This window comes from Aythya fuligula, chromosome Z (genome assembly GCF_009819795.1).
Source record: "Aythya fuligula isolate bAytFul2 chromosome Z, bAytFul2.pri, whole genome shotgun sequence".
Lineage (NCBI taxonomy): Eukaryota > Metazoa > Chordata > Aves > Anseriformes > Anatidae > Aythya > Aythya fuligula.
This window is the reverse complement of record NC_045593.1, coordinates 84,350,126-84,369,563: the sequence shown is the minus strand read 5'-3', so window position 1 is coordinate 84,369,563 and position 19,438 is coordinate 84,350,126. Positions and strand designations below refer to the sequence as shown.

Genomic DNA, 19,438 nt, shown 5'->3' with positions numbered 1-19,438 from the left:
CGCCATAATGCATTATGCTGTCATGCTCTGTTTAAATAAAATATCTCGCTCATGAGATGAAGATGCCAAATTTTCAAAGCAGGGCAAAGTGGATGAAGCTGCAATGATGTCTGAACTCCTGCTGTGCCCATATTTTAAGGCACTTGCATCTATAGAGAAGGTTCTTCCACAGATTTCATTTGCAAATGCAAACTAGAAATCTGTACTGTGTGACTTGTCTAGAAAAGGAAAATAACAGGAGGAAAAGCAATCCAGTGCTTCAGATTACCCAGAAAACTCCTGATAACTGGGTGGCAAATAAGAAAAATACACAAGAGTTGAAATAAATTGTAAGCCAGTATATATGACCAGTGTGATTGAGATAGAGGAATAACAAAAACGTGTCCAAAGAGCAACAGAAAAATAGGAGAATTCTTCAAAAGATTTAGCTAAATTTGGTCTGGGTAGACACTGGAAGTTTTTTTTTTTTTTTTGTTTGTTTGTTTGTTTGTTTGTTTTTTCCGTGCAAGGCTATGGAGGATTCATTTCTTCACAGGCATTTTTTTTTTTCTTTTTTTTTTTTTTTTTTTTTTTCCTTTAATCCTCCTTGGAATGATGCATTACACACTTCTATTTGACATTAGTTCAGGGTGACTTCTTTAGGCAGCTGTTTGCTTGTATCAATTGCCATGCTGGATAAATCCAGTGGTCCATAGCCAATGCATTCTCTCTGATAGTCAGCAATATATGCTTTGAGAAAAAGGGAAAGAAACCCTGGCTTTTGGAATATGCTGTTCTCTGACCTTCAACATTAGAGACTGGTTTAACTTTGCCTTGAAGTCAAACATTCAATTAAAAATTTTTCATTTTCCATGAAAATAGTAACTTTAATAACATCAAGCATTCCTATTAGTACGTTAATGTCTGGCCCTGTTCTGAAAGCTGTGTAAATCTTTTAAACAGCTTTTGGCCATGAATCCCACAGGCCATCCCTATGTGCTGTGTGAAACAACTACTTCTTAATGTCAGTTTTAAAAGTGACACCTTTCAGTTTCATATAACGTTAGCCTCTTGTTTGGTATAGAGCTAAGAAATTGTGTATTTATCACCTTTGGAGTAAAGCAGAGTGTGTATATCTTTGTGCATATCTAACCACAGCACTATGCTACGATATTTCTCTGGTGCTGCCATGGAAATCAAATGATTAAGAAGTTTCATTTCACAAAGGACTGGGCTGAGAGTTCCCACATAGTGATGTGCTGCTAAAAATAGCCTTCTGCCATGCAGATACATATATGTGTCTGAAATTACCTTGGGCTTTGCCTGCTTTTGAATTTGTGGGACTGATGGTGAGAGAAAGCATGTGGAAGAATTTATGCAAGAGCAGATAATTGGAATCTGCTTAGGGAAATATCACTGCAGTCATCAAATCCCAAGCTGACTTAACCAAACAGTATTTTTGGAGGTCATAAAGACATGACAGTATTGTTTTTGTTTTTGTTTTTGTTTTATTTTATTTTTATTTTTATTTTGTTTGTTTTTCTACTGAGCTGTTATTTGTTTTGTTTTGTTTTGTTTTTGTTTTTGTTTTTATCAATGCATTGCCAGTGTGCATGTTTTCTTCCTTACTACATTATTTATCAGTGGAATTGGCTTTGTCTTCTTGTCTGAGAAATGTCTCTCTGCATTTCCAGTATCTCATGATACGTTACAACCCAATGTCCAGAGTGTTTCAGTCATTTCCACACAGACAGATCTTTGCTCACAGCACACATGTATAACAGATTCTCACAATTCTGAGCTAGTTGAAAAAGGAATATGCAAAATTTCAAGTTACAAGCTTAAACCTATCCAGGGCAAGAGGTATTTGTAGAACCTGAAGCACCTTGATTCTTTTCCTAGCTTTATAAGCAATAGTGGAGTAGCAGTGGTTGAACAGATTAACTCCTTTGTCTCTTTTTTGCCACTAATTAATATGAAATAATAAAGCTCAGTTTTCTTTCAGAGGTGTTGAGTCTTAGAGGGCAGCCATTTGGGGAAAGAATTATGCTTTTTCTACTGCTTAACAATAAAAAATAATAAAATAGAGAGCTGCAAGGGGAAGTTTTTTTTTGTTTTGTTTTGTTTTGTTTTTTTTAATTTAAGCACTGTCACATTCTTCCTGGCATGCTTTGGAAAAATCCCCATTTGGTGGAAAAAGCCAGAAAATCAGTCATCACAATTCACCAGCTGCCTATAATGGTGCAGCTGCTGTCATACACACTCGCCAAGTTTGGGAGAACCCTGACATTTTCATCGCTTGAAAACACAGGCTGAATCCTGACTGCACTAACCGTCAGATTGCTGCTCTTGCTGGGAGAACCATGCCATAGCGGGGGTTTCTGTCCTCACCCAGTACTGGATGGTGGTAGTAATCCCACTGCAGAGCTAGGGGCTTGCAGAGCAGGGGGTCCAGTGCAGGCGAGCCACTGCCTGCCACTGAATTTTAAGTACCACTGTGATTAGGTTTGATCTGGAGAAGATTAGATCATGCAGTTATTAATAAAACATTAATGGCTAGATATCACTAGCATCCCTGGATTTCTCGCAGTAGGAAGAATACGGTAGTAAAACAACAGTGAGCGTTTTTTGTGGTGAAGACTGAAGAGCTTGTGAAATAGCATCACAAAGACAGTAAAATGGCTTAATGACATAGAGGACAGTGCTTTAGTCAGAACAGTCAGAATTACATCCTTGAACTAAAAACTCTTAAAAATAATGTTGACAAAACCTATTTAATTTTAGTGATATGATAACAATTTGAGAAAAGAATTTTGTTATTATTTTAAAAGAAGAAGAAGAAGGTCGTTACAATGAGGGCTCATTGTAATGAAAAGAAGCAGGAACAGTAAACAGAACATCATCTTCCTGGCTTTGTGCAAAAACAGAGAAAGAGGTAAATAAGGTGCAACAAAATTTTAGGATTTTTTTTTTTTCACGTTTGTAGAGAGCACCAAGCTCTACAAATAAAGGGTAAGTGTACTATTTTACATTGACATTAACTATCCTGAGTATTATTTAAATGAACAGCAGTTGTCTGTGGTACAATAGTTATAGATTAATTTTGCTGGAAAATGTACAATCAGGTAACAAAGATGAAGAAGAAGAAGAAGAAACAGACAGTAAATACAGTCTGCTTGTTTTTCTCTCTTAAGGTATACGTATGCTGGATGGAATAGTCACTGATGCTATTGAAGCCAGTTCAATTGGTTTCAATCCAGAACATGTGGATATTTACAGTGCAAGCTGGGGACCTAATGATGATGGTAAAACTGTTGAGGGACCTGGGAGACTGGCACAGAAAGCTTTTGAGTATGGGATAAAACAGGTATGATACTTAAGAAAAAAATGCAATGAAATTTGGCAGAGAACAGGATTTTAAAATGGTTCATATCAGGCAGGAAAAGAAAATGGTTTGCACTCTATTCATTTAAACATATTTAAAAAGGAAAAGAGAAATTTTAATAGTACTGGTCAGAGAAATTACTAGCTAGAACAGGACTTTTAAAAAAGCACTACCAGAGCCTTCTAAGCTGGTTTTAGCTGCTATTCTCTACAGATAAGCTTTCTTTTTCTGTTGCTACTTTAGCTGCCTTTGTCTTGCCCTACCCCCACTCTCCTCTGCTGCTTGTTTTGCACTGAACAGTAATTGGATTTCTGCACTGAAAGCCTATAAAAATTTAATACAAAATTTCTGCTTTGTGAATATTTTGCTGTGTGAAATAGCTATGCATTTCAGCACCCTGTGGATGGGCTTGTATTGTGTTTATAAATCGGTGCATATCACGATCCAATTAAATTCAAGATAGTAAAAACACATGATGAAGAGTATTGGAAACAGTGGTTTTACAGTTCTGTTTTATGTTATCCTCTTTTGATGTCATTGGATGATCAGTAGTGTACAAAGAGAAAGATTTTGGAGATGTATTAAAAAGCTGCTTATGCTATTGGCAGTGAAAAGATATCTAAAGAAGGACAGGTAGTAATACAGAGAGGAAGTCTGTATTAGTCAGAGACAAGAAAGGAGAGAAAGAGAGAAAGCTTGAAGGACAGGAGCAAATCAAGGGAGGGTATTGAAAACAGAGCAGTTAACATTAGCAGTTAAGAGAGAAGAAGAAAGGAGTCTGACAACTGACAAGCATACTCTGAGGGAAGAATGGAGGCTGGGGAGGGATGGGCTGGTGATAAACAGGGATCTAAGTCCGTAGGTAGGCAGTTAGTGAAAAGGGATAATTAAAAGCACTAATTAGGAACCAATGTTTGGTGGTCATACTCTGAAAAATCAGGTTATTTGGTGAGGAATGTACCTGTTTTTACAACTTGTTTTATTTACTGAGGGGAATGAATTTACTCACTAATTTGTCAGGCTTCCTCATGCATGGATCTGGATGCTCTCCATCCCCCTTAGTCAGTCAGAGATGGAGCTGCCAATGAGTCTCATCCCTGGCTCGTTTATTGCTGGCCCAGTAAAACACTTAAGCATATGCTTAGCCTTAAGCATCTGAGAGGCGTTGGTAGCACTCCAAGAGAAATCAAATCATCTGTTTACATATACCATTGCTTTTCTGGACTGCAGCCTTTATTTTCAAAAGAAGATATTATCTCATTTTCTGTAATTCATGTGGGTTGTCCTTCCCATTTTAGCAATTGTATCTCAAAGACTACAGCTTATTTTTCTGTTTTCTTTATTTCTAATGCTTTAAGTGCTGCAAATGTTGCTTAGGCCACGCATGAATAACTTTAAATCTTATCTGAGGGGTGAGGGTGATAAAAACCTGTATTTCAACTGCAGTTTCCAGTGAATATACATATGTTAATAAAGAATAAAAAATGAACTTTTGCTTTTCACATGAAACATATTTTCTTCTCTGAAGGACGAGCACAGCTGAAGGCTGAATAGCTGCTATATGCTTCCTCTGTGATAGCTGTGATGGTTGACGTGCTGCTGCAGCACTCTGTTGTCAGCTGTCAGCATCAGTTGTTAGCTGCTGCTACCTCATTACTCTCTGGGGGCCAGAGCAGGGAATTAAAATGGGTATGTCCCGAGCCTGCTGGTGCTGGCCCACAGATTTGTAAGAGAAGGGAGGCTTTTCAACCAGATGTGCTTACTGTTGCTGTTTTTCAGCGAGTGCCAACAGTGAAAGGCTTCATTACAAAAAAAGAAATTGGTGGAAAAGTCATATTGTGTACATCATTTATACTGTTTACCATGCCTCTGATTACAAGAAATGCAAGTGAAATAACTCCTGATGAACTAGCTATTTCTTTAAATAAAAAAAGCATTTTTCCTAGAAGTGTTCAGGACTGAAACACTCTTATGTGGGAAAACTTTCCTGCTGATCACAGACTGTTTTTAACACTAAAACCTATTTTAAGGAAACTTACTGTCCATGGACAGTAAATGTAGATTAGTCAAGCTAAAATATACAGACAAGCTAAAAGATTGTACTATAGAGTCTGAGGTAGAAAATCACAAGTAGCTGTTTTCTTCTGTCTCTGTCTTCTATAGTGGAAAATTATCCTTTTCTACCTGAAAACGTTTGATATATTAGGACTTTCATGTTGGGGGGAGACGAGGGGACAGGAGGAGTTGCTAAGAATATATTACAAAATCTCTTTTATAACAACCCATTTCATTTCCTCTAGGGCCGAAATGGAAAAGGCTCCATTTTCGTATGGGCTTCTGGGAATGGAGGTCGTCAGGGTGACAACTGTGACTGTGATGGTTATACTGATAGTATCTACACTATCTCCATTAGCAGTGCTTCTCAGCAAGGCCTTTCTCCCTGGTATGCAGAGAAGTGCTCTTCAACTCTGGCCACAGCATACAGCAGTGGGGATTATACTGACCAAAGAATTGTAGGTTGTTTTTACCAGATTCAGAACAAAACATAGAAATGTGTTATATATATGCAAATAACAAGTGACAGCTCTTAAATGCTTAGTGTTGACCACCTGTTTTACATGCTTAGTGCTTTCATTTTGAAGCAGTGAGGGATTTGTACTCCAGGATATGGTTGCATTCTCAGAACATCTACCATAGAGCAATGGCTAAACAATATTGTTGTATCAAAGAAATTAAATCCACTTGCTTGAAATCTTCTGATATCTGTGTATGATGGAGGCCTCTCAATGGAGATGGTCCCATTCTTCATGAGGAGAGATTGAGACTATAAGCAAAAAACTTGTGGAGTTAGTGTACCCATATCAGTCAGCACCTCTGGTATACATTATCACTCCAACACTTACATTTTGTAAGATTTTTAGCCCCTCAGTTCCCACTGGTGACAGTAACAATGGAGCTTTGAAACCTGTGAAAGGTACTCAGCAAGTGGACAGATCAGTCTGTGCCTTCGTTAATGGTGCAAGATATGACTTGTACTAAAGAACTTTTCTGTGATAAAATAATGTTTAAGAACTTATAATTTCTGTTCAGCTCTGGTTGATGGTAATTTTACAGCAAACTACGTGGATGGGGATTAAAACAATGTTATTCCAAATTAGCCATGGGTCAGTACTTCCTAATTGACTAGTCTTCATAACTGAGATGTGAAGGTCTTGGTGTTGCCTCTTTGCATATCTAGAGATGCGTTTGGTATTTAATTGCCAAATAAAGCATGTTTCATTGCAAATTATAGTTCTTCTGCTGAAGAGGGAGCAGAACACTAATACTAATCCTATGAGTAATTTTCCAGCAAGCAGTAATTTTAAATGTTCTAGGCCCAACACAATGATCTGTTTTTATGATTCACCAGTAAGCCTGAAACACTTATTGTGAAACCTTAGAATAAAATAAGATATTCAGTGTGGGAGTATTTTGTTCCAACACAAAGCATTTTGATACAAAAATTATAGTTGAAGTAAAAAGAGAGGATTGAAATATGAACGGATTTAAACATCCATCGCTTTGCTGGTAAGAAATGTATTAATACGCATCAAGTAAAGGATACATAGTTATGTTTGTGAGTATGGATTGACTGTATTTACAACTGTTTATTCATGCAATCTGAATATTTTCAGACAATTTTTTGTTGTTTTTCTGTCAGACAAGTGCTGATCTTCACAATGAGTGTACAGAGACTCACACTGGGACCTCTGCATCTGCACCACTGGCAGCAGGAATTTTTGCTCTGGCTCTGGAGGCAAAGTAAGATGTCACAAAATTACTGTTGAAACTCCTGTTTTTCAGATGCCCCACTATCTTGCCTCAAACATTGCCTTCCTGAAAGTTACACTATCTCATGCTGCTGCTCCACTTGTCAGTCAGACTTAGCCTGATGACAGAAATAAGCAGCTACTTGCCTCAACACCGTCCTAGCAAGTCAGAACCAACGCAAGTAAAATGTGATGACCAAGTAATTTTAGTCCATTTAGTGCGCTGGCAACAATTGTTTGCTGAGCTGGTCAATTGCACTTAAAGGCAGTGAGGGTGCGCTTCTGTCAAGAGAGCTCAATTTGAAGACAATAGGTTGCGGGAGTTTAAGTGAAGTGCTTAGTCAATTTGCGGAACCTTTCCTGTCAGTGATGAGACATAAAATGGAAGGTACCGAAGCTCAGCTTTTAGAGTAGGCAGGGAGCAGACAGGTTCACACCCTGCAGGGCTGGTAGCCAGAACTATGAGTTAGAGGTGGGGGTAAAGAACAGGGTAGGACAAGACAATGTTGGCACATTGTTGACAAGACAATGGCCTTTTCACTTAGACATCAGGGTGTAGGCTTAGCACTTGAATGTTGTGTGTTCAGCTTCCTATTCTATTGCATACTCCTTTAATGACATAAGCCAAGGACCATATCTTAAAGGGTAGAGTTAATCATAGATGACTCAAATGCCAAGTGAATTTTCAAAGTTCTCACCAGTTTCCATAAAAAGTGGTGGGAAATAATATTTTTGATAGATAAATTTAAATGCCTAAGTAGTTTGAACTATTGGACTCTAATCTTGCTAGATAGCATTTACATAGCAATCTTGTTTACCTGAAGAAGTATTGGAAGAATACACATGCAACGTGCTCTATATTTTAAAATAATAGGGTACCATGTACATTGAAAACACTTTTTGTTGCAAACTAATGTTGCAAACCAAAGAGAAAAATTATAGATAATCTCAAAAAAATTAATCGGGCACATTCTCTCAACAGTCCAAATCTAACATGGAGGGATATGCAGCACCTGGTAGTATGGACCTCAGAATATGATCCACTGGCTGGCAATCCAGGATGGAAAAAGAATGGAGCGGGACTGATGGTAAACAGCCGATTTGGGTTTGGACTACTCAATGCCAATGCGCTGGTGGATTTAGCTGATCCCAAAAGATGGAGAGGTGTACCAGAAAAGAGAGAGTGTATTGTGAAGGACAAAAGCTTTGAACCAAGGTAAGAATGTGTGTTAGTAGTAGCTAGGCTTACATCTATTTTAGTAATGCCTGAAGGATAGTATTGTGCACGGATCACTCAAAAGCAGACTAAGAGATTTCTTTTGATTCATTTGGTTTTGCCCTACTATATTCCCCCAGGAACAGGCAAGCAGCATTTGCTTGCTTGCTATTTTTTTAGTGTAAGACTGATGAACATCACTAGCATGAACTCTCACAAAAATGAGATCTCTGCTTTTACAGACAATGCATGTATGAATGATACTGTGAAACTGAACCTGATCAGATAAGAATGTTTAGACTGCTATCAGCAGATGAGCAAAAAGATACCATTTTTTTTCAGAGATTTTTTTTAAAGGAACATCTGTAGTAGTCTTAGCAACTCTTCTCCTGTGACATGCATAGGGTATGTTGAAATCAGGGTGATATACTAAGCTTTAGTCACATCCATAGCACTGCTCTTATGAAACATGCGTGTTTCAGAGGTTCACTGGAAAGAGTTACAAGGCATATTCACAAGTGCTCATAGCACAGTGAATCTAAACTGAGCTCAACATACAAGCTTTAATCACAAATCACTAACCTGATTAATGAGTAAGGATATCTAGAATGTTTTTGTCTCTACTTGTTAATTTATGTGTTTGTTCTTTAGAATAAATACAGATATTTCAAAGATAGAAATTATACCATGTGAGTGCACTAAAAATCTGTCTGTAAAAACATATTATGGTGTTTTGGAGTGTCACTGCTTGGTAACCTTACAATTTATGCTGTTTTACTATCGATTTGTTTTTATGAGCCTTCTCCTTTCCACAGAGTGTTGATCTAGTTCTGGTATATGCAATACTTGCTGTTTATGTATTTTTATTGCAGTCTTCTGTGTGACATTATAAAAACAAAGATCCCAATATTTTGAATTCTGAATGATTTCTGTGGTGATTTATATACCCTTCTCATTAGAAGTAATGGAAATTGTGCAGAGAAAGCTATGCATGAACACATATGGACGATGTAAGCCTTTTTTTTGTAGAGATGGCATTAACCACAAAAAATAAAAAATGCTATGCCTGATGCAATGCTATAACTTTATGGTAACAGCTCTATTGCATATATCTATGAGGCAGCTAAGTCTGATAGAGTCATGTGATGTAGCTGACTGCAAAGACTTTTTTTTTTGTAGCCGCTGTGGAACAGTGAAGTGCTGACAGAAACTAAATAACCCAGACTTGCTTGCTTCCAGGGTGGGTTGCATAACTGTAACTTATACAGTGTACACAACTTGATCCACTTCAGTATTTCCTGTGCATTCAGGACTCCCAGGGTTTTCATGGGGACATTTAAAAATTATTTTTTTTCTTTACTTCTCTTCCCATCATTCTAAATGATTGTTATTGTTTCAATGCTTCACATAATGATCCAGAATCAAAAGTTTCTGTCAGTAATATTTACTGTAATTTTGACAGATTATTAAGAGCAAATGAGGAAGTCATCATTGAAATTCCCACAAAAGCCTGTGAGGGTCAAGAAAACTCAATTGCATCTCTGGAGCATGTGCAGCTTGAGGCAACAATTGAATATTCCCGTAGAGGTGATCTTCATGTCACCTTGGTGTCTCCATCAGGTATGGGAAGCTAAGATATTACTTTCTGTTGCTGTAGTGTGTAACATTTCATTAAAACTACTTGTATGTTCCTCAGAGGATTAAAAAATAGCTAAACACATCATTACACAAATCTAGGCACAACCAACAGGTGAATGTGAGGACAAAGAATCCTGGGAACGAGAACTAGTTCTTTGAGTGCCTTTTTTCACTCTTCTTGCATTTTGGATTATTTTTGTAAGAAGATGTTTACTTCAGAAATGAAGGCGCTGTTTCTAATGTGTCACATTCTAGCACCTGGACCTGTGAAAACTGAGAGTTCCTGGCGGTATCAAATTGTAATGCCTATCAGCCTTCCTGTGATTTAATGACCTAATGGAAAACTCAAGAAATCTGACTCCCTAGATTTTACCCAAGTGTTTCCCCATTGGTGAATGTAAAAAAAATCTCTATTTGGCACCATAGTACTACTGTATTAGGTATGCTACAACATAGCAAGAGATCTTGACAGTGCCCTGAAATAAGGAGAATGAAAAGAAAAGAGAAAGAGCATAAATAACTTTGTAGAGAGTAAGATCTTCTGTCAGATCTGCTGATATTATTAAAAAGCAAAACAAAACAAAAACCAGATAAACTTTCAGATTAGAATTTAAACATCGGTCTAATCTAATTTACTGATATTAAAGGGTGATATAATAATTTGCATATAATAAACTACTAATGCCTTGTTGATGTGATTGTTGCATGACCTCACTTCAAAGCAGGCTTAGATACTGTACACACAGTATTCTTCCAAAGCCTACCTTGTCTGGGATTCCTTTTAACCCTAGCATTAATTCTTCATTTTCTGAGTTTAGCTTTTGTCTTATGGGTCCAATGTTGCTGTAATCTGTTTTACCCTTGATTATTGGTGCTATTTTCTAATTTAATTCCATCTTAGATAAGTTTTGGGTTGTAAGCATATAAATGGACTGTCTCTAGGCACTTCATGGAGCTCTTTCTACTTTTATAGAGATATTTTCCTCCCTGTGTTGCTAATACATAGGAAGCCTGGTTTCATCTCAGTAAAACACCCCTTTTTGAAAGACCAATGACAGTAATATGTTCCTCATCTGCATATGTATATCTGTGGGTGTAGTTGAGGTAGCAATAGTCAAGTATTGCTGCCCCCACAATACTATCATGTTGCTGTTTTGACTGAACTATCCTTCAGTTCTTGCTGCTTTTTTTTTTTTTTTTTCACTTTCCTGTAAAACTTTCCTACTAAATATGTCATCCCTTTTCTTTATTTACAGTGTTACCTTTAAACATATTTATAGCTTGTGATCAGTCTCCCTGGGGCTTCTCTTGCTCCATATTATGTAAATAGAGCTTCCACGCTCTCTCCTTATATGCAACTAAAAAAAAAAAACCTTCTGCTCTGCATTAGAGTCTCTTATGCTGCAGAAATGCTTTTTGAACTGTAGCATTTTTGTAATAATAATAACAATACAAATAGTTTTTGCCCTGTTGGAGTTCTGGGCTGTAACATTTTACATTCACTCCCCTGCCAGAAATACAACAATGAATTCAGGATAAGGCTTTGGTTTTCAATTCTGTGTGAGCTGGTTTTGATAAGGTACCCAGTGACCAGAGATAGCATGTTTCCCATTCCCCCAGCCATGGCTAAATGGTGTTTTTCCAGGGTACCTTTGCACTACATAGTTTGCAAACCAAGCCAAGTGACAAGCAGAAGTGTACACATATGAACAGTCACTACTGTTGATCTTGCACTAACACAGGGACCAGCACTGTCTTACTGGCTGAGAGAGAGAGAGATAAATCTCCCAATGGCTTTAAGAACTGGGACTTCATGTCTGTTCACACATGGGGAGAGAATCCAACAGGCACCTGGGTGTTAAGAATTACTGATGTGGTAAGTATGTCTGATAAGTTTGAGAGCTTGAATATGATCACTAGCCACTATCAAGTATGTTGAACAGTGAATCTTCTCATGAAAGAAGCTACAGCAAGAGTTTATTTAAACAGAGCATCCATCTGGCTTAAAGATTAAAGATTGGCTCATCTGAAGAAATAGCACAAAAAAAAAAAAAAAGATAAAGTCAGATTTTCTTCTTCTAACATAAATGCAAAGAACTGTACTCATTCCAGTGACATGTACCTGTCAAATGGAGTTTCATGCCTATGTTTTTCTCACATAATATGTCACTGGAAGAAGTCACTTCTTAATATAATTTTTTGTGATTCATGAAGTATGTAATCAAATTTACATATGATTAACTGCATTTTTTTTTTTCCATGCAGAAAAGAGCACATGATAGACAATAGTCTCCTCTTGGTACATGTGCATAATTTTCATTAACTCAAACCCCTTGGAATTAATGAATTTCTGGTGGCCTTAGAGAGCTATGCTGATATATATCTTTCCCCAATCTCTTTCTCAGAGTAATTACTGCTGAACAACCTTTAAGAATTAAAGCCAAGAAATCTACAGATAAAAAATAAATAAGTTTACTAAAAGTGCTTGGGAACACAGATTGTGACAGTGGGACAGAAGAAGGCTGTTTGATAGGCAACTGAAAAATCATTGTCTTCGAAGCGAGAGTGATCAGACTCAGTCATCTCTGGAGAATTTCATTGAAGTTGTCTGTTAATCAGCTTGTCATTAAGGATCAGATCCTGCAAGAAACCAAGTGCTTCCTAGCAGACACTGAGTCTCCAACCCTTACTGGCCTTGAATTGTAATCAGGAGGATGATACTGAATACTGAGCAGATGGACAAGGCAGTAGAAGTAAATATTATTATCAACAGCGTAGTGTTAATACTGTAGGCTTATAGATAACCCCATGGTTACAGATATCCTGCTCTTTGTAGCTAAAATAATGCCTTTTTTTTTTTTTTTTGGAAGGAAGGAAGCTAAGAAGGGCATTTTGTATGTAACTATCTTTTTGTTTTCAATTTCAAGCTAGTGGTTCCTGAAATTTACAATAAGCTAACTTTTTGTCTGAAAGAAACAATGGATTTTTTCCTCAGTTTATAGGGTTTTGTGATTCCAGAAATAAGTTTGCACATTAATGTCTTCACCTGAAATCAGAGATCACCATGCAGAGTTACTGATAATTTAATTGCCACATAAATTGCATATGTAAACTTCGGCATAAACTTAGTAAAAAAGAGCTTCAGCAGCTCTCTTCAGTCAATAAATGACCAAGTAAAAATTCTGAAAGAAGCTTTGGAAAAATAAAGTTTCACACCGTTCTATGTACCCTTCTCTTTCACTTTCTTCTATTTAAATACCATTGACAAAACAAATGGACAAAACATTTGTAGCTCACCTCCACAGACTGCTATTGTAAGTGTACAGAATGTTATTCTGAGCTACTGTTTCAATGGTTGTTCTTGTGAGAAAATTGCCAAGGAGTGGCTTAGTGATCTAATACCAATAACACAAACTTATACTTCAGTAATTTTGTGTTGTGTTTTGAAATTCCGTTGATGATTACATGATCAATTAATAATTACATTAACTCAAAAGATGAATACTTGGAGTAGTCAAGCCATTGCATTAAATCCCACCTTCTGATATGTTCTGTCTCTAATGTATTAGTCTTTTGGTGCTTACAAATCATGCTCTAAATTTAGATATTGAAATCTTTATTGTTTATTTTAGTGAATTCTCTCTGCTTTTTGAGCAAGTATTCTCTGTTTTTTCTTCTTACATCCTGAGAACCTATGCTAATGCTGTGCTTGTCCTTTAGTCCAGAAGAATACAAAATGAAGGAAGGATTGTAAATTGGAAATTGATTTTGCATGGCACTGCTACCCAGCCTGAACATATGAAGCAGCCACGTGTTTACACATCCTACAATGCTGTGCAAAATGACAGAAGAGGTGTGGAGAAGATGACAGACCTTGTAGAGGTAGCATCACAGTAATTGTTTTCTATATATATTTTTAAATTTCTTGGAGAATTGTGTCTTTTTCCCTAATAAGAAAATACATACTCATTTTGTATTAATTTCCTCTACCCTCTGAACACTTGCGAGTTTTGCGACTGTTCTAATTTCTTCAGTGTCAGCAACTGATATTTTTCTTAGCCTCTGCTTTCACATGCCAACACCTAACAGTTTTAGGATTGAAAGAAGATATTGATACTAATGCTATGAATTCAACAGCTAATGCAAGGAGGGAGAAATGCACCACTGACAGACACACTAAATTTATGTAATTCTAGTAAGAACAAGTGTTTGATACCAAAGGAGCCTGCTGGAGTGCTTCAAGGAAGTTTGGAAGAAGGTTTGTAACAAAGAAGCATCACAAAAGTCAGGAACTCACTTACTGAGATAGTTCAGTTACGTGGACCTGTTGCTGCCAGCTCCTTTTTCATCCTTTCCTTACCTTTAAGGTAGAGTGCTGTATGGAAAACAAATGTATTCTAGGCTTCCGAGAATAGCAGTGATTTTCTGGGTGCTCATGATGATAATATTGTATATTTTCAAAATGCTTTATTATGTTATATACTCAGCATACTTAATCACATCACATCTATTCATCTCCCCATTAGGTAATTAGGACGTCTGTAAATAATAGAGATACTAACCTTCTTCAGCAAGGTTACAGAGGAGAATACCAAGGGAGACATAATTATGGTTTTCACATACATAAAATTGAGTGTCCACAGTTGTGGCAGCTATGTACAGTAAAATAAACTTGGAAGAAAATAAAATTGGATTCAGGAGGTGCTATAGGAAAAGGTTGGTAGACACATACTAAAAAACAGCTGAAGTTCCATTAGAAAGACAGACCCAGTGTAATTGAAGATGATATGCAGCCATATATTGCTACATGGGAAGCATAACAAACAGTGTTGAAATGAGGTTGTGCCTCAGCAATTTCTCTGCACGTCTGTATTTGGCAATAGTCTTCCAGAGTTTGCTGAGATACGTGTCATATCCATGGGTTAGCCATATTGTCATTTCCCAGGTAAAATGATTACTACAGAGCAGGTAATACGAAAGCATTAGTTCAGTCCTTTCCACAAGGGTGTGTGGCACATTCAGAGTTGCCATTGCCACTGCAGGTACTTGCTCCAAACAGACAGCTGAGGAGCTGTATCCCACAGTACAGCCAGGAGTATTTCTGAGACTGGGACAAATCTTGCTGTAAAATGACAAGTTGTATCCTGACACTGTAGGTTCTGAATTTGTAACTTCCTAAGTTATCTTCCTGAGTTAGCTTATCCTAAGTTAACTTCCTAATCTTCCTCAGGGAGATTTCATACTATATGCAATGCAGTCTGTTTGAATATGAATAATGACAATCTGAATGAATAATAAGTCTGCTTTGGAATAGAATGATCTAGTTCTTTTCCAGATGTTAGTGGCTCCTAAGTGAAAAAATTATATCTACACACACATACATGAAAATCACTAATCAGAGCAAATCTGAATCCAGACAGTTTTGCTTTGACACTTAACCTCTCTTATGCCAATCTGCATTCTAGGACCACACCACACAGGAGAACCTGAGTGAAAAAAACAAAGTCACAGAAGATACTAGTAGTAGCAGTGACAAAGCAGAAGATAAAATCCCATCAGAGGCTATGCTGCACTTACTGCAAAGTGCTTTTAGCAGACAGATGGCTGAGAAGCGACTGCCAAAGAAGACTGCAAGTGAGAAGTTAAATATTCCATTTGAACACTTCTATCAGGCCCTCGAAAAATTAAACAAGCCCTCCCAGCTAAAAGACTCAGAAGAAAGCCTGTACAGTGACTACGTTGATCTTTTTTACAATGCCAAACCATACAAGCATAGAGATGATAGACTGCTGCAAGCCTTGGTTGATATCATAAATGAGGGAAACTAAACTGTAGGGTATGGCACTGAGTTGGAAATATTCATTCTCCCCACCCCACCTTCATTTTTATTTTTTTTCAGAAGTCTATTGTATGCTCTAGTTGTGTAATTGCTGCTTTGATTGCTTCATATTTAACACAAATATCAAGGAAGGAAAAAAACAGGTGTGGGAGGATAAGGCAGTAAACTGATGCTTTTTAGTAATAGCTTTTTTCAAAGACTTTCTTCATTACCATCAGAGTAGATTTGCCCCCTCAGGCATGAAATGCAGCAGTATTCCCCTGAAAATACTAATGCTCTATTTTAAACAATTTTCACGTTACTTATTCTTCCACCCTATTCCCTTAGCATGAAGTAGGATTCAAAACCTGAATTACTAAGCAGTTTTGAACTGAATTGCCAAAGCTTTGGGGATATACTCTCATCCCTGGATTTGTAATGAATAGTGTAGTCTTTCTTATATTTGGCATTTATTCAAGATTTAATACTTGCAGCAAGTACCTTTTCCCTCACAGTTGTTTTTATTTTTTATTTCATTTTTTGTTCCTTTTCCAAACAACAATGCACTCTTACCCTTCTGTTCTCCTGCAAAGGAGCAGCTGGGAAACTGGAATTGGATTGGAGCATCAGTGAACACTGATGAAGTTATTAATGATTAAACTACAGACAGACATATTCTAGTATAAAAGAGCTCCAAACAACACATTCCAGACCATGGGGATTCTCACCACCGAACTTAAACTGCCTAAATGAAGTGCCTGAATTATGAGCTTAGTTTTTCTAGGCTGTATGTAGCTAATGAAGACAGATAGCACTTAAGAGCACTTGACTAGTTTTTGCACTGGTTCTGAATTACCTGATGGAGTACTTATTTATTTTTATTGACTGGATGAACTTTGGGGAAACAATCTCTTACCTTTGGAGCCTCAGTTAGATTTCTAAAGTTGAGTAACATAAATGCCTCCTAAGATGTCTACATCCGCAGCAATCAAAGCTAGGATCATTTTGCCTGTTCCTTAAACTGTGACCAAAGAGGTGTAGAAAGGGAAATTATACCAGCACAGAACATCTAACGAGTGCATTTTGGAGTATCTGTGGTGAATTGTAACATTTCCCAAATATCTAGGAAGGTAAGGCAAAATGAATGGGGGGAGGAGGAAGGACGTATATGAATGAAAAAATACCCAGGAGAAGAGAGTCAGAAATGGAGGGAAAAACTGCATGGGTTGTGGAGGGGGAAAAGGAAAAGAAGGAAGGGGAAAGTGAAAGAGGAGGAAACAGAGTAGCTTCAGAGAGCAGGAACGGCAGGTTGCTGCCTACCTTTAGCAGTCATAAGAGACTAAAGATGAAAAGTGAGATGACAGAGGAAAATGCAAAGTGGTGAGAAAATGGTGAGACTCCTTCAGAATAAAATAAAAGTAGTGAAGGGAGAAGCAGAGTGGCCAGAAAGGTCTATCACCCTATCCTAAGTGGAAAAAATTATCATGGCATCATATACAATAGAATGGCATCATATGGCATCTAATGACAGTTTTCCACAGATACCTCTTTAAAGTTGGAGTCAAGATTGACTTATTGTTTTGCTGTTCATAATTGAAAACAAACAAAAACAGCAATGCATGGGTGGGTGCTCAGAAATAGGAGAGGATCTGCTACAAGGAAATGAAGATTCCTAGTGTCTCATTGCAGTGCTAAAGATAATCCAAGCAAGTGCTGACTAGGTTTTACTTTTCTCTCTTTGTCATCTACCGTTCAAATGTAGAAATGTAGACTAGAAATATTTTCCAGACTATGTAGAAAAAAATGTTCCTTCTTTACTGTCTATTCCTTAAAATGAACCAACTTTCTCTTAAAAAGGAATTGAATATTTTGTTCATAACTCATTAGTTTGGATAGAGATTTTTAAAACTTCACACTAAATTCTGTAATTTCTGCTTGAAGGCAACTTTGAAAATTATCTTACCAAACTTAAGATTTAAAAATCTTTGCATTTTCATTTGATTTTAGTAGGTTCATGTCTACCTGGGGATCAGTCTGTGTTTTTTGCCAGCTTTAGATAGATATGGCTTAGTTGATTTGAAGAATTCTTCCATATTTATACTCCATACTACAACGATAACAACTACAAGAGTAAATGTCTCTTACACTTATATTGCTTGCTCTCTGCTAAGAAATTTGCTTAGAACAAGAAGTGAAAAAAAAAAGTTATTGAAATCAGAAAACTTTTTTTTTTTTTTTTATGTTGTCCCTTCAACACACAAGCTTTCTGGCAATACATAACTAGTGAAAAAGCAGAATGTTATTGTAATTAAATAATAAAATGTAATTGTCAGAATTGGGAGTTTATCTCTACAATAAATATTCCCGTTTGGTGAGAAAGGACCACTGTTAGTCCTGTGCAGAGAAATTCAGGGGCTGGTTCTGTCAGATAGCAGTGGTTTTTGCTAGTTGTCAATCCAGTATGTTAAAGTGAGGAAAGTACTGCAAACACTCAAATCAGCCTTTGAAAGAAGTTTTCAGCTATAGATGGGTGGAATACATAGGACTTTGTTTTAAGATCGATTCCTATGTTGTAGCCAAAGTTTCATAAGAGGACAACTTTAAAGTCCCTCTTTTGAATGTTTCCAACCCAGAGTAGACTGTACAGGAGTAAATTATTTTTATTGTTAGTCTTTCCTTGGTGCCTGTGTGGGTTTTGTGAAAAATGTAAAAGGAAAATAATGTTTTCTCTCAGAATTTTAAATTATATTTTCTTTACAGGTATTTATAATGTAGCAAAGATTTTACTGAACAGACAGAATTTTAAAAGGTATAATAAATTATATTGAAGAACCAGATTTTTCTTGGGGAAGAGACAATTTCATCCAATAAAAGTATTTTTTAAAAGGCATGTTCCAACAGCAACTGCAATATGTATGTGATGTGATGTTAAAATTTGTCTACTAGTAGCATAATACAGTGTGTTAGCAGAGCTCAGAGTGTGTGGTCTTAACATTTGTAAAGAAAACAATAAGATAATGTCAATCCATTGCCTTAAAACAATAGGGAAATACAGTTTAAAATTGAAAGCAAGGGCTTGAGAAAATAATGAGGGGTTGGGTGAAGAAAATGTGTAATTATTGAATAAGAAGAACCGCAAGGGATTTCTCCACAAGGAGGAACACTGCACCTTACACAGCTGCAGCTGAAGTGAGGTTTGCTGCTGACATCAGTGGTATCATTGTCTCCCTGGGTCTGAAACACAGAATTGTGCATGTTTCACATACAGACATGTCTGAAGCACTACAGTGACATAGCAGAGTAGAATCAGTCATGGGGCCAAGTTAAATACACAGGTCTTCATTTTCTTGCATCGAAGTCTTACTAATTAAAAATGCCATTTTTTCCCCACTGCTGAACAGAATTTGAACAGAATAAAAAAGAAGCCACCATGTGCTGGCAGTGCCTGTGGAGAATGGCATTTCAGGGGGAGCTGTCAGCTGCTCTACACCACATTGTGCCTCTTACTCTGTCTGCCCCTCTGCACCCCACGGTGGGTGCTTGTGGTCCAGGGACAAGATGTGCCATGTTCAGCACACAGGTCTGTGGGGACC

At 37.1% G+C, this 19,438-nt stretch overlaps 1 protein-coding gene across 1 annotated transcript in view; it reads left to right on the top strand.

Moving 5' to 3' along the window:
- PCSK1 (proprotein convertase subtilisin/kexin type 1) overlaps nucleotides 1–18,816 on the top strand; it is a 29,992-nt gene extending 11,176 nt beyond the window's left edge. The window contains exons 7-14 of the mRNA XM_032205504.1: nucleotides 3,174–3,346; nucleotides 5,665–5,877; nucleotides 7,065–7,165; nucleotides 8,156–8,389; nucleotides 9,852–10,009; nucleotides 11,770–11,903; nucleotides 13,748–13,909; nucleotides 15,493–18,816. Coding sequence (XP_032061395.1) covers nucleotides 3,174–3,346; nucleotides 5,665–5,877; nucleotides 7,065–7,165; nucleotides 8,156–8,389; nucleotides 9,852–10,009; nucleotides 11,770–11,903; nucleotides 13,748–13,909; nucleotides 15,493–15,855 — 1,538 coding nt within the window. The 3' untranslated portion in view covers nucleotides 15,856–18,816. The remainder of the gene's footprint in view (nucleotides 1–3,173; nucleotides 3,347–5,664; nucleotides 5,878–7,064; nucleotides 7,166–8,155; nucleotides 8,390–9,851; nucleotides 10,010–11,769; nucleotides 11,904–13,747; nucleotides 13,910–15,492) is intronic.
- The last annotated feature ends 622 nt before the right edge of the window (nucleotides 18,817–19,438 follow it).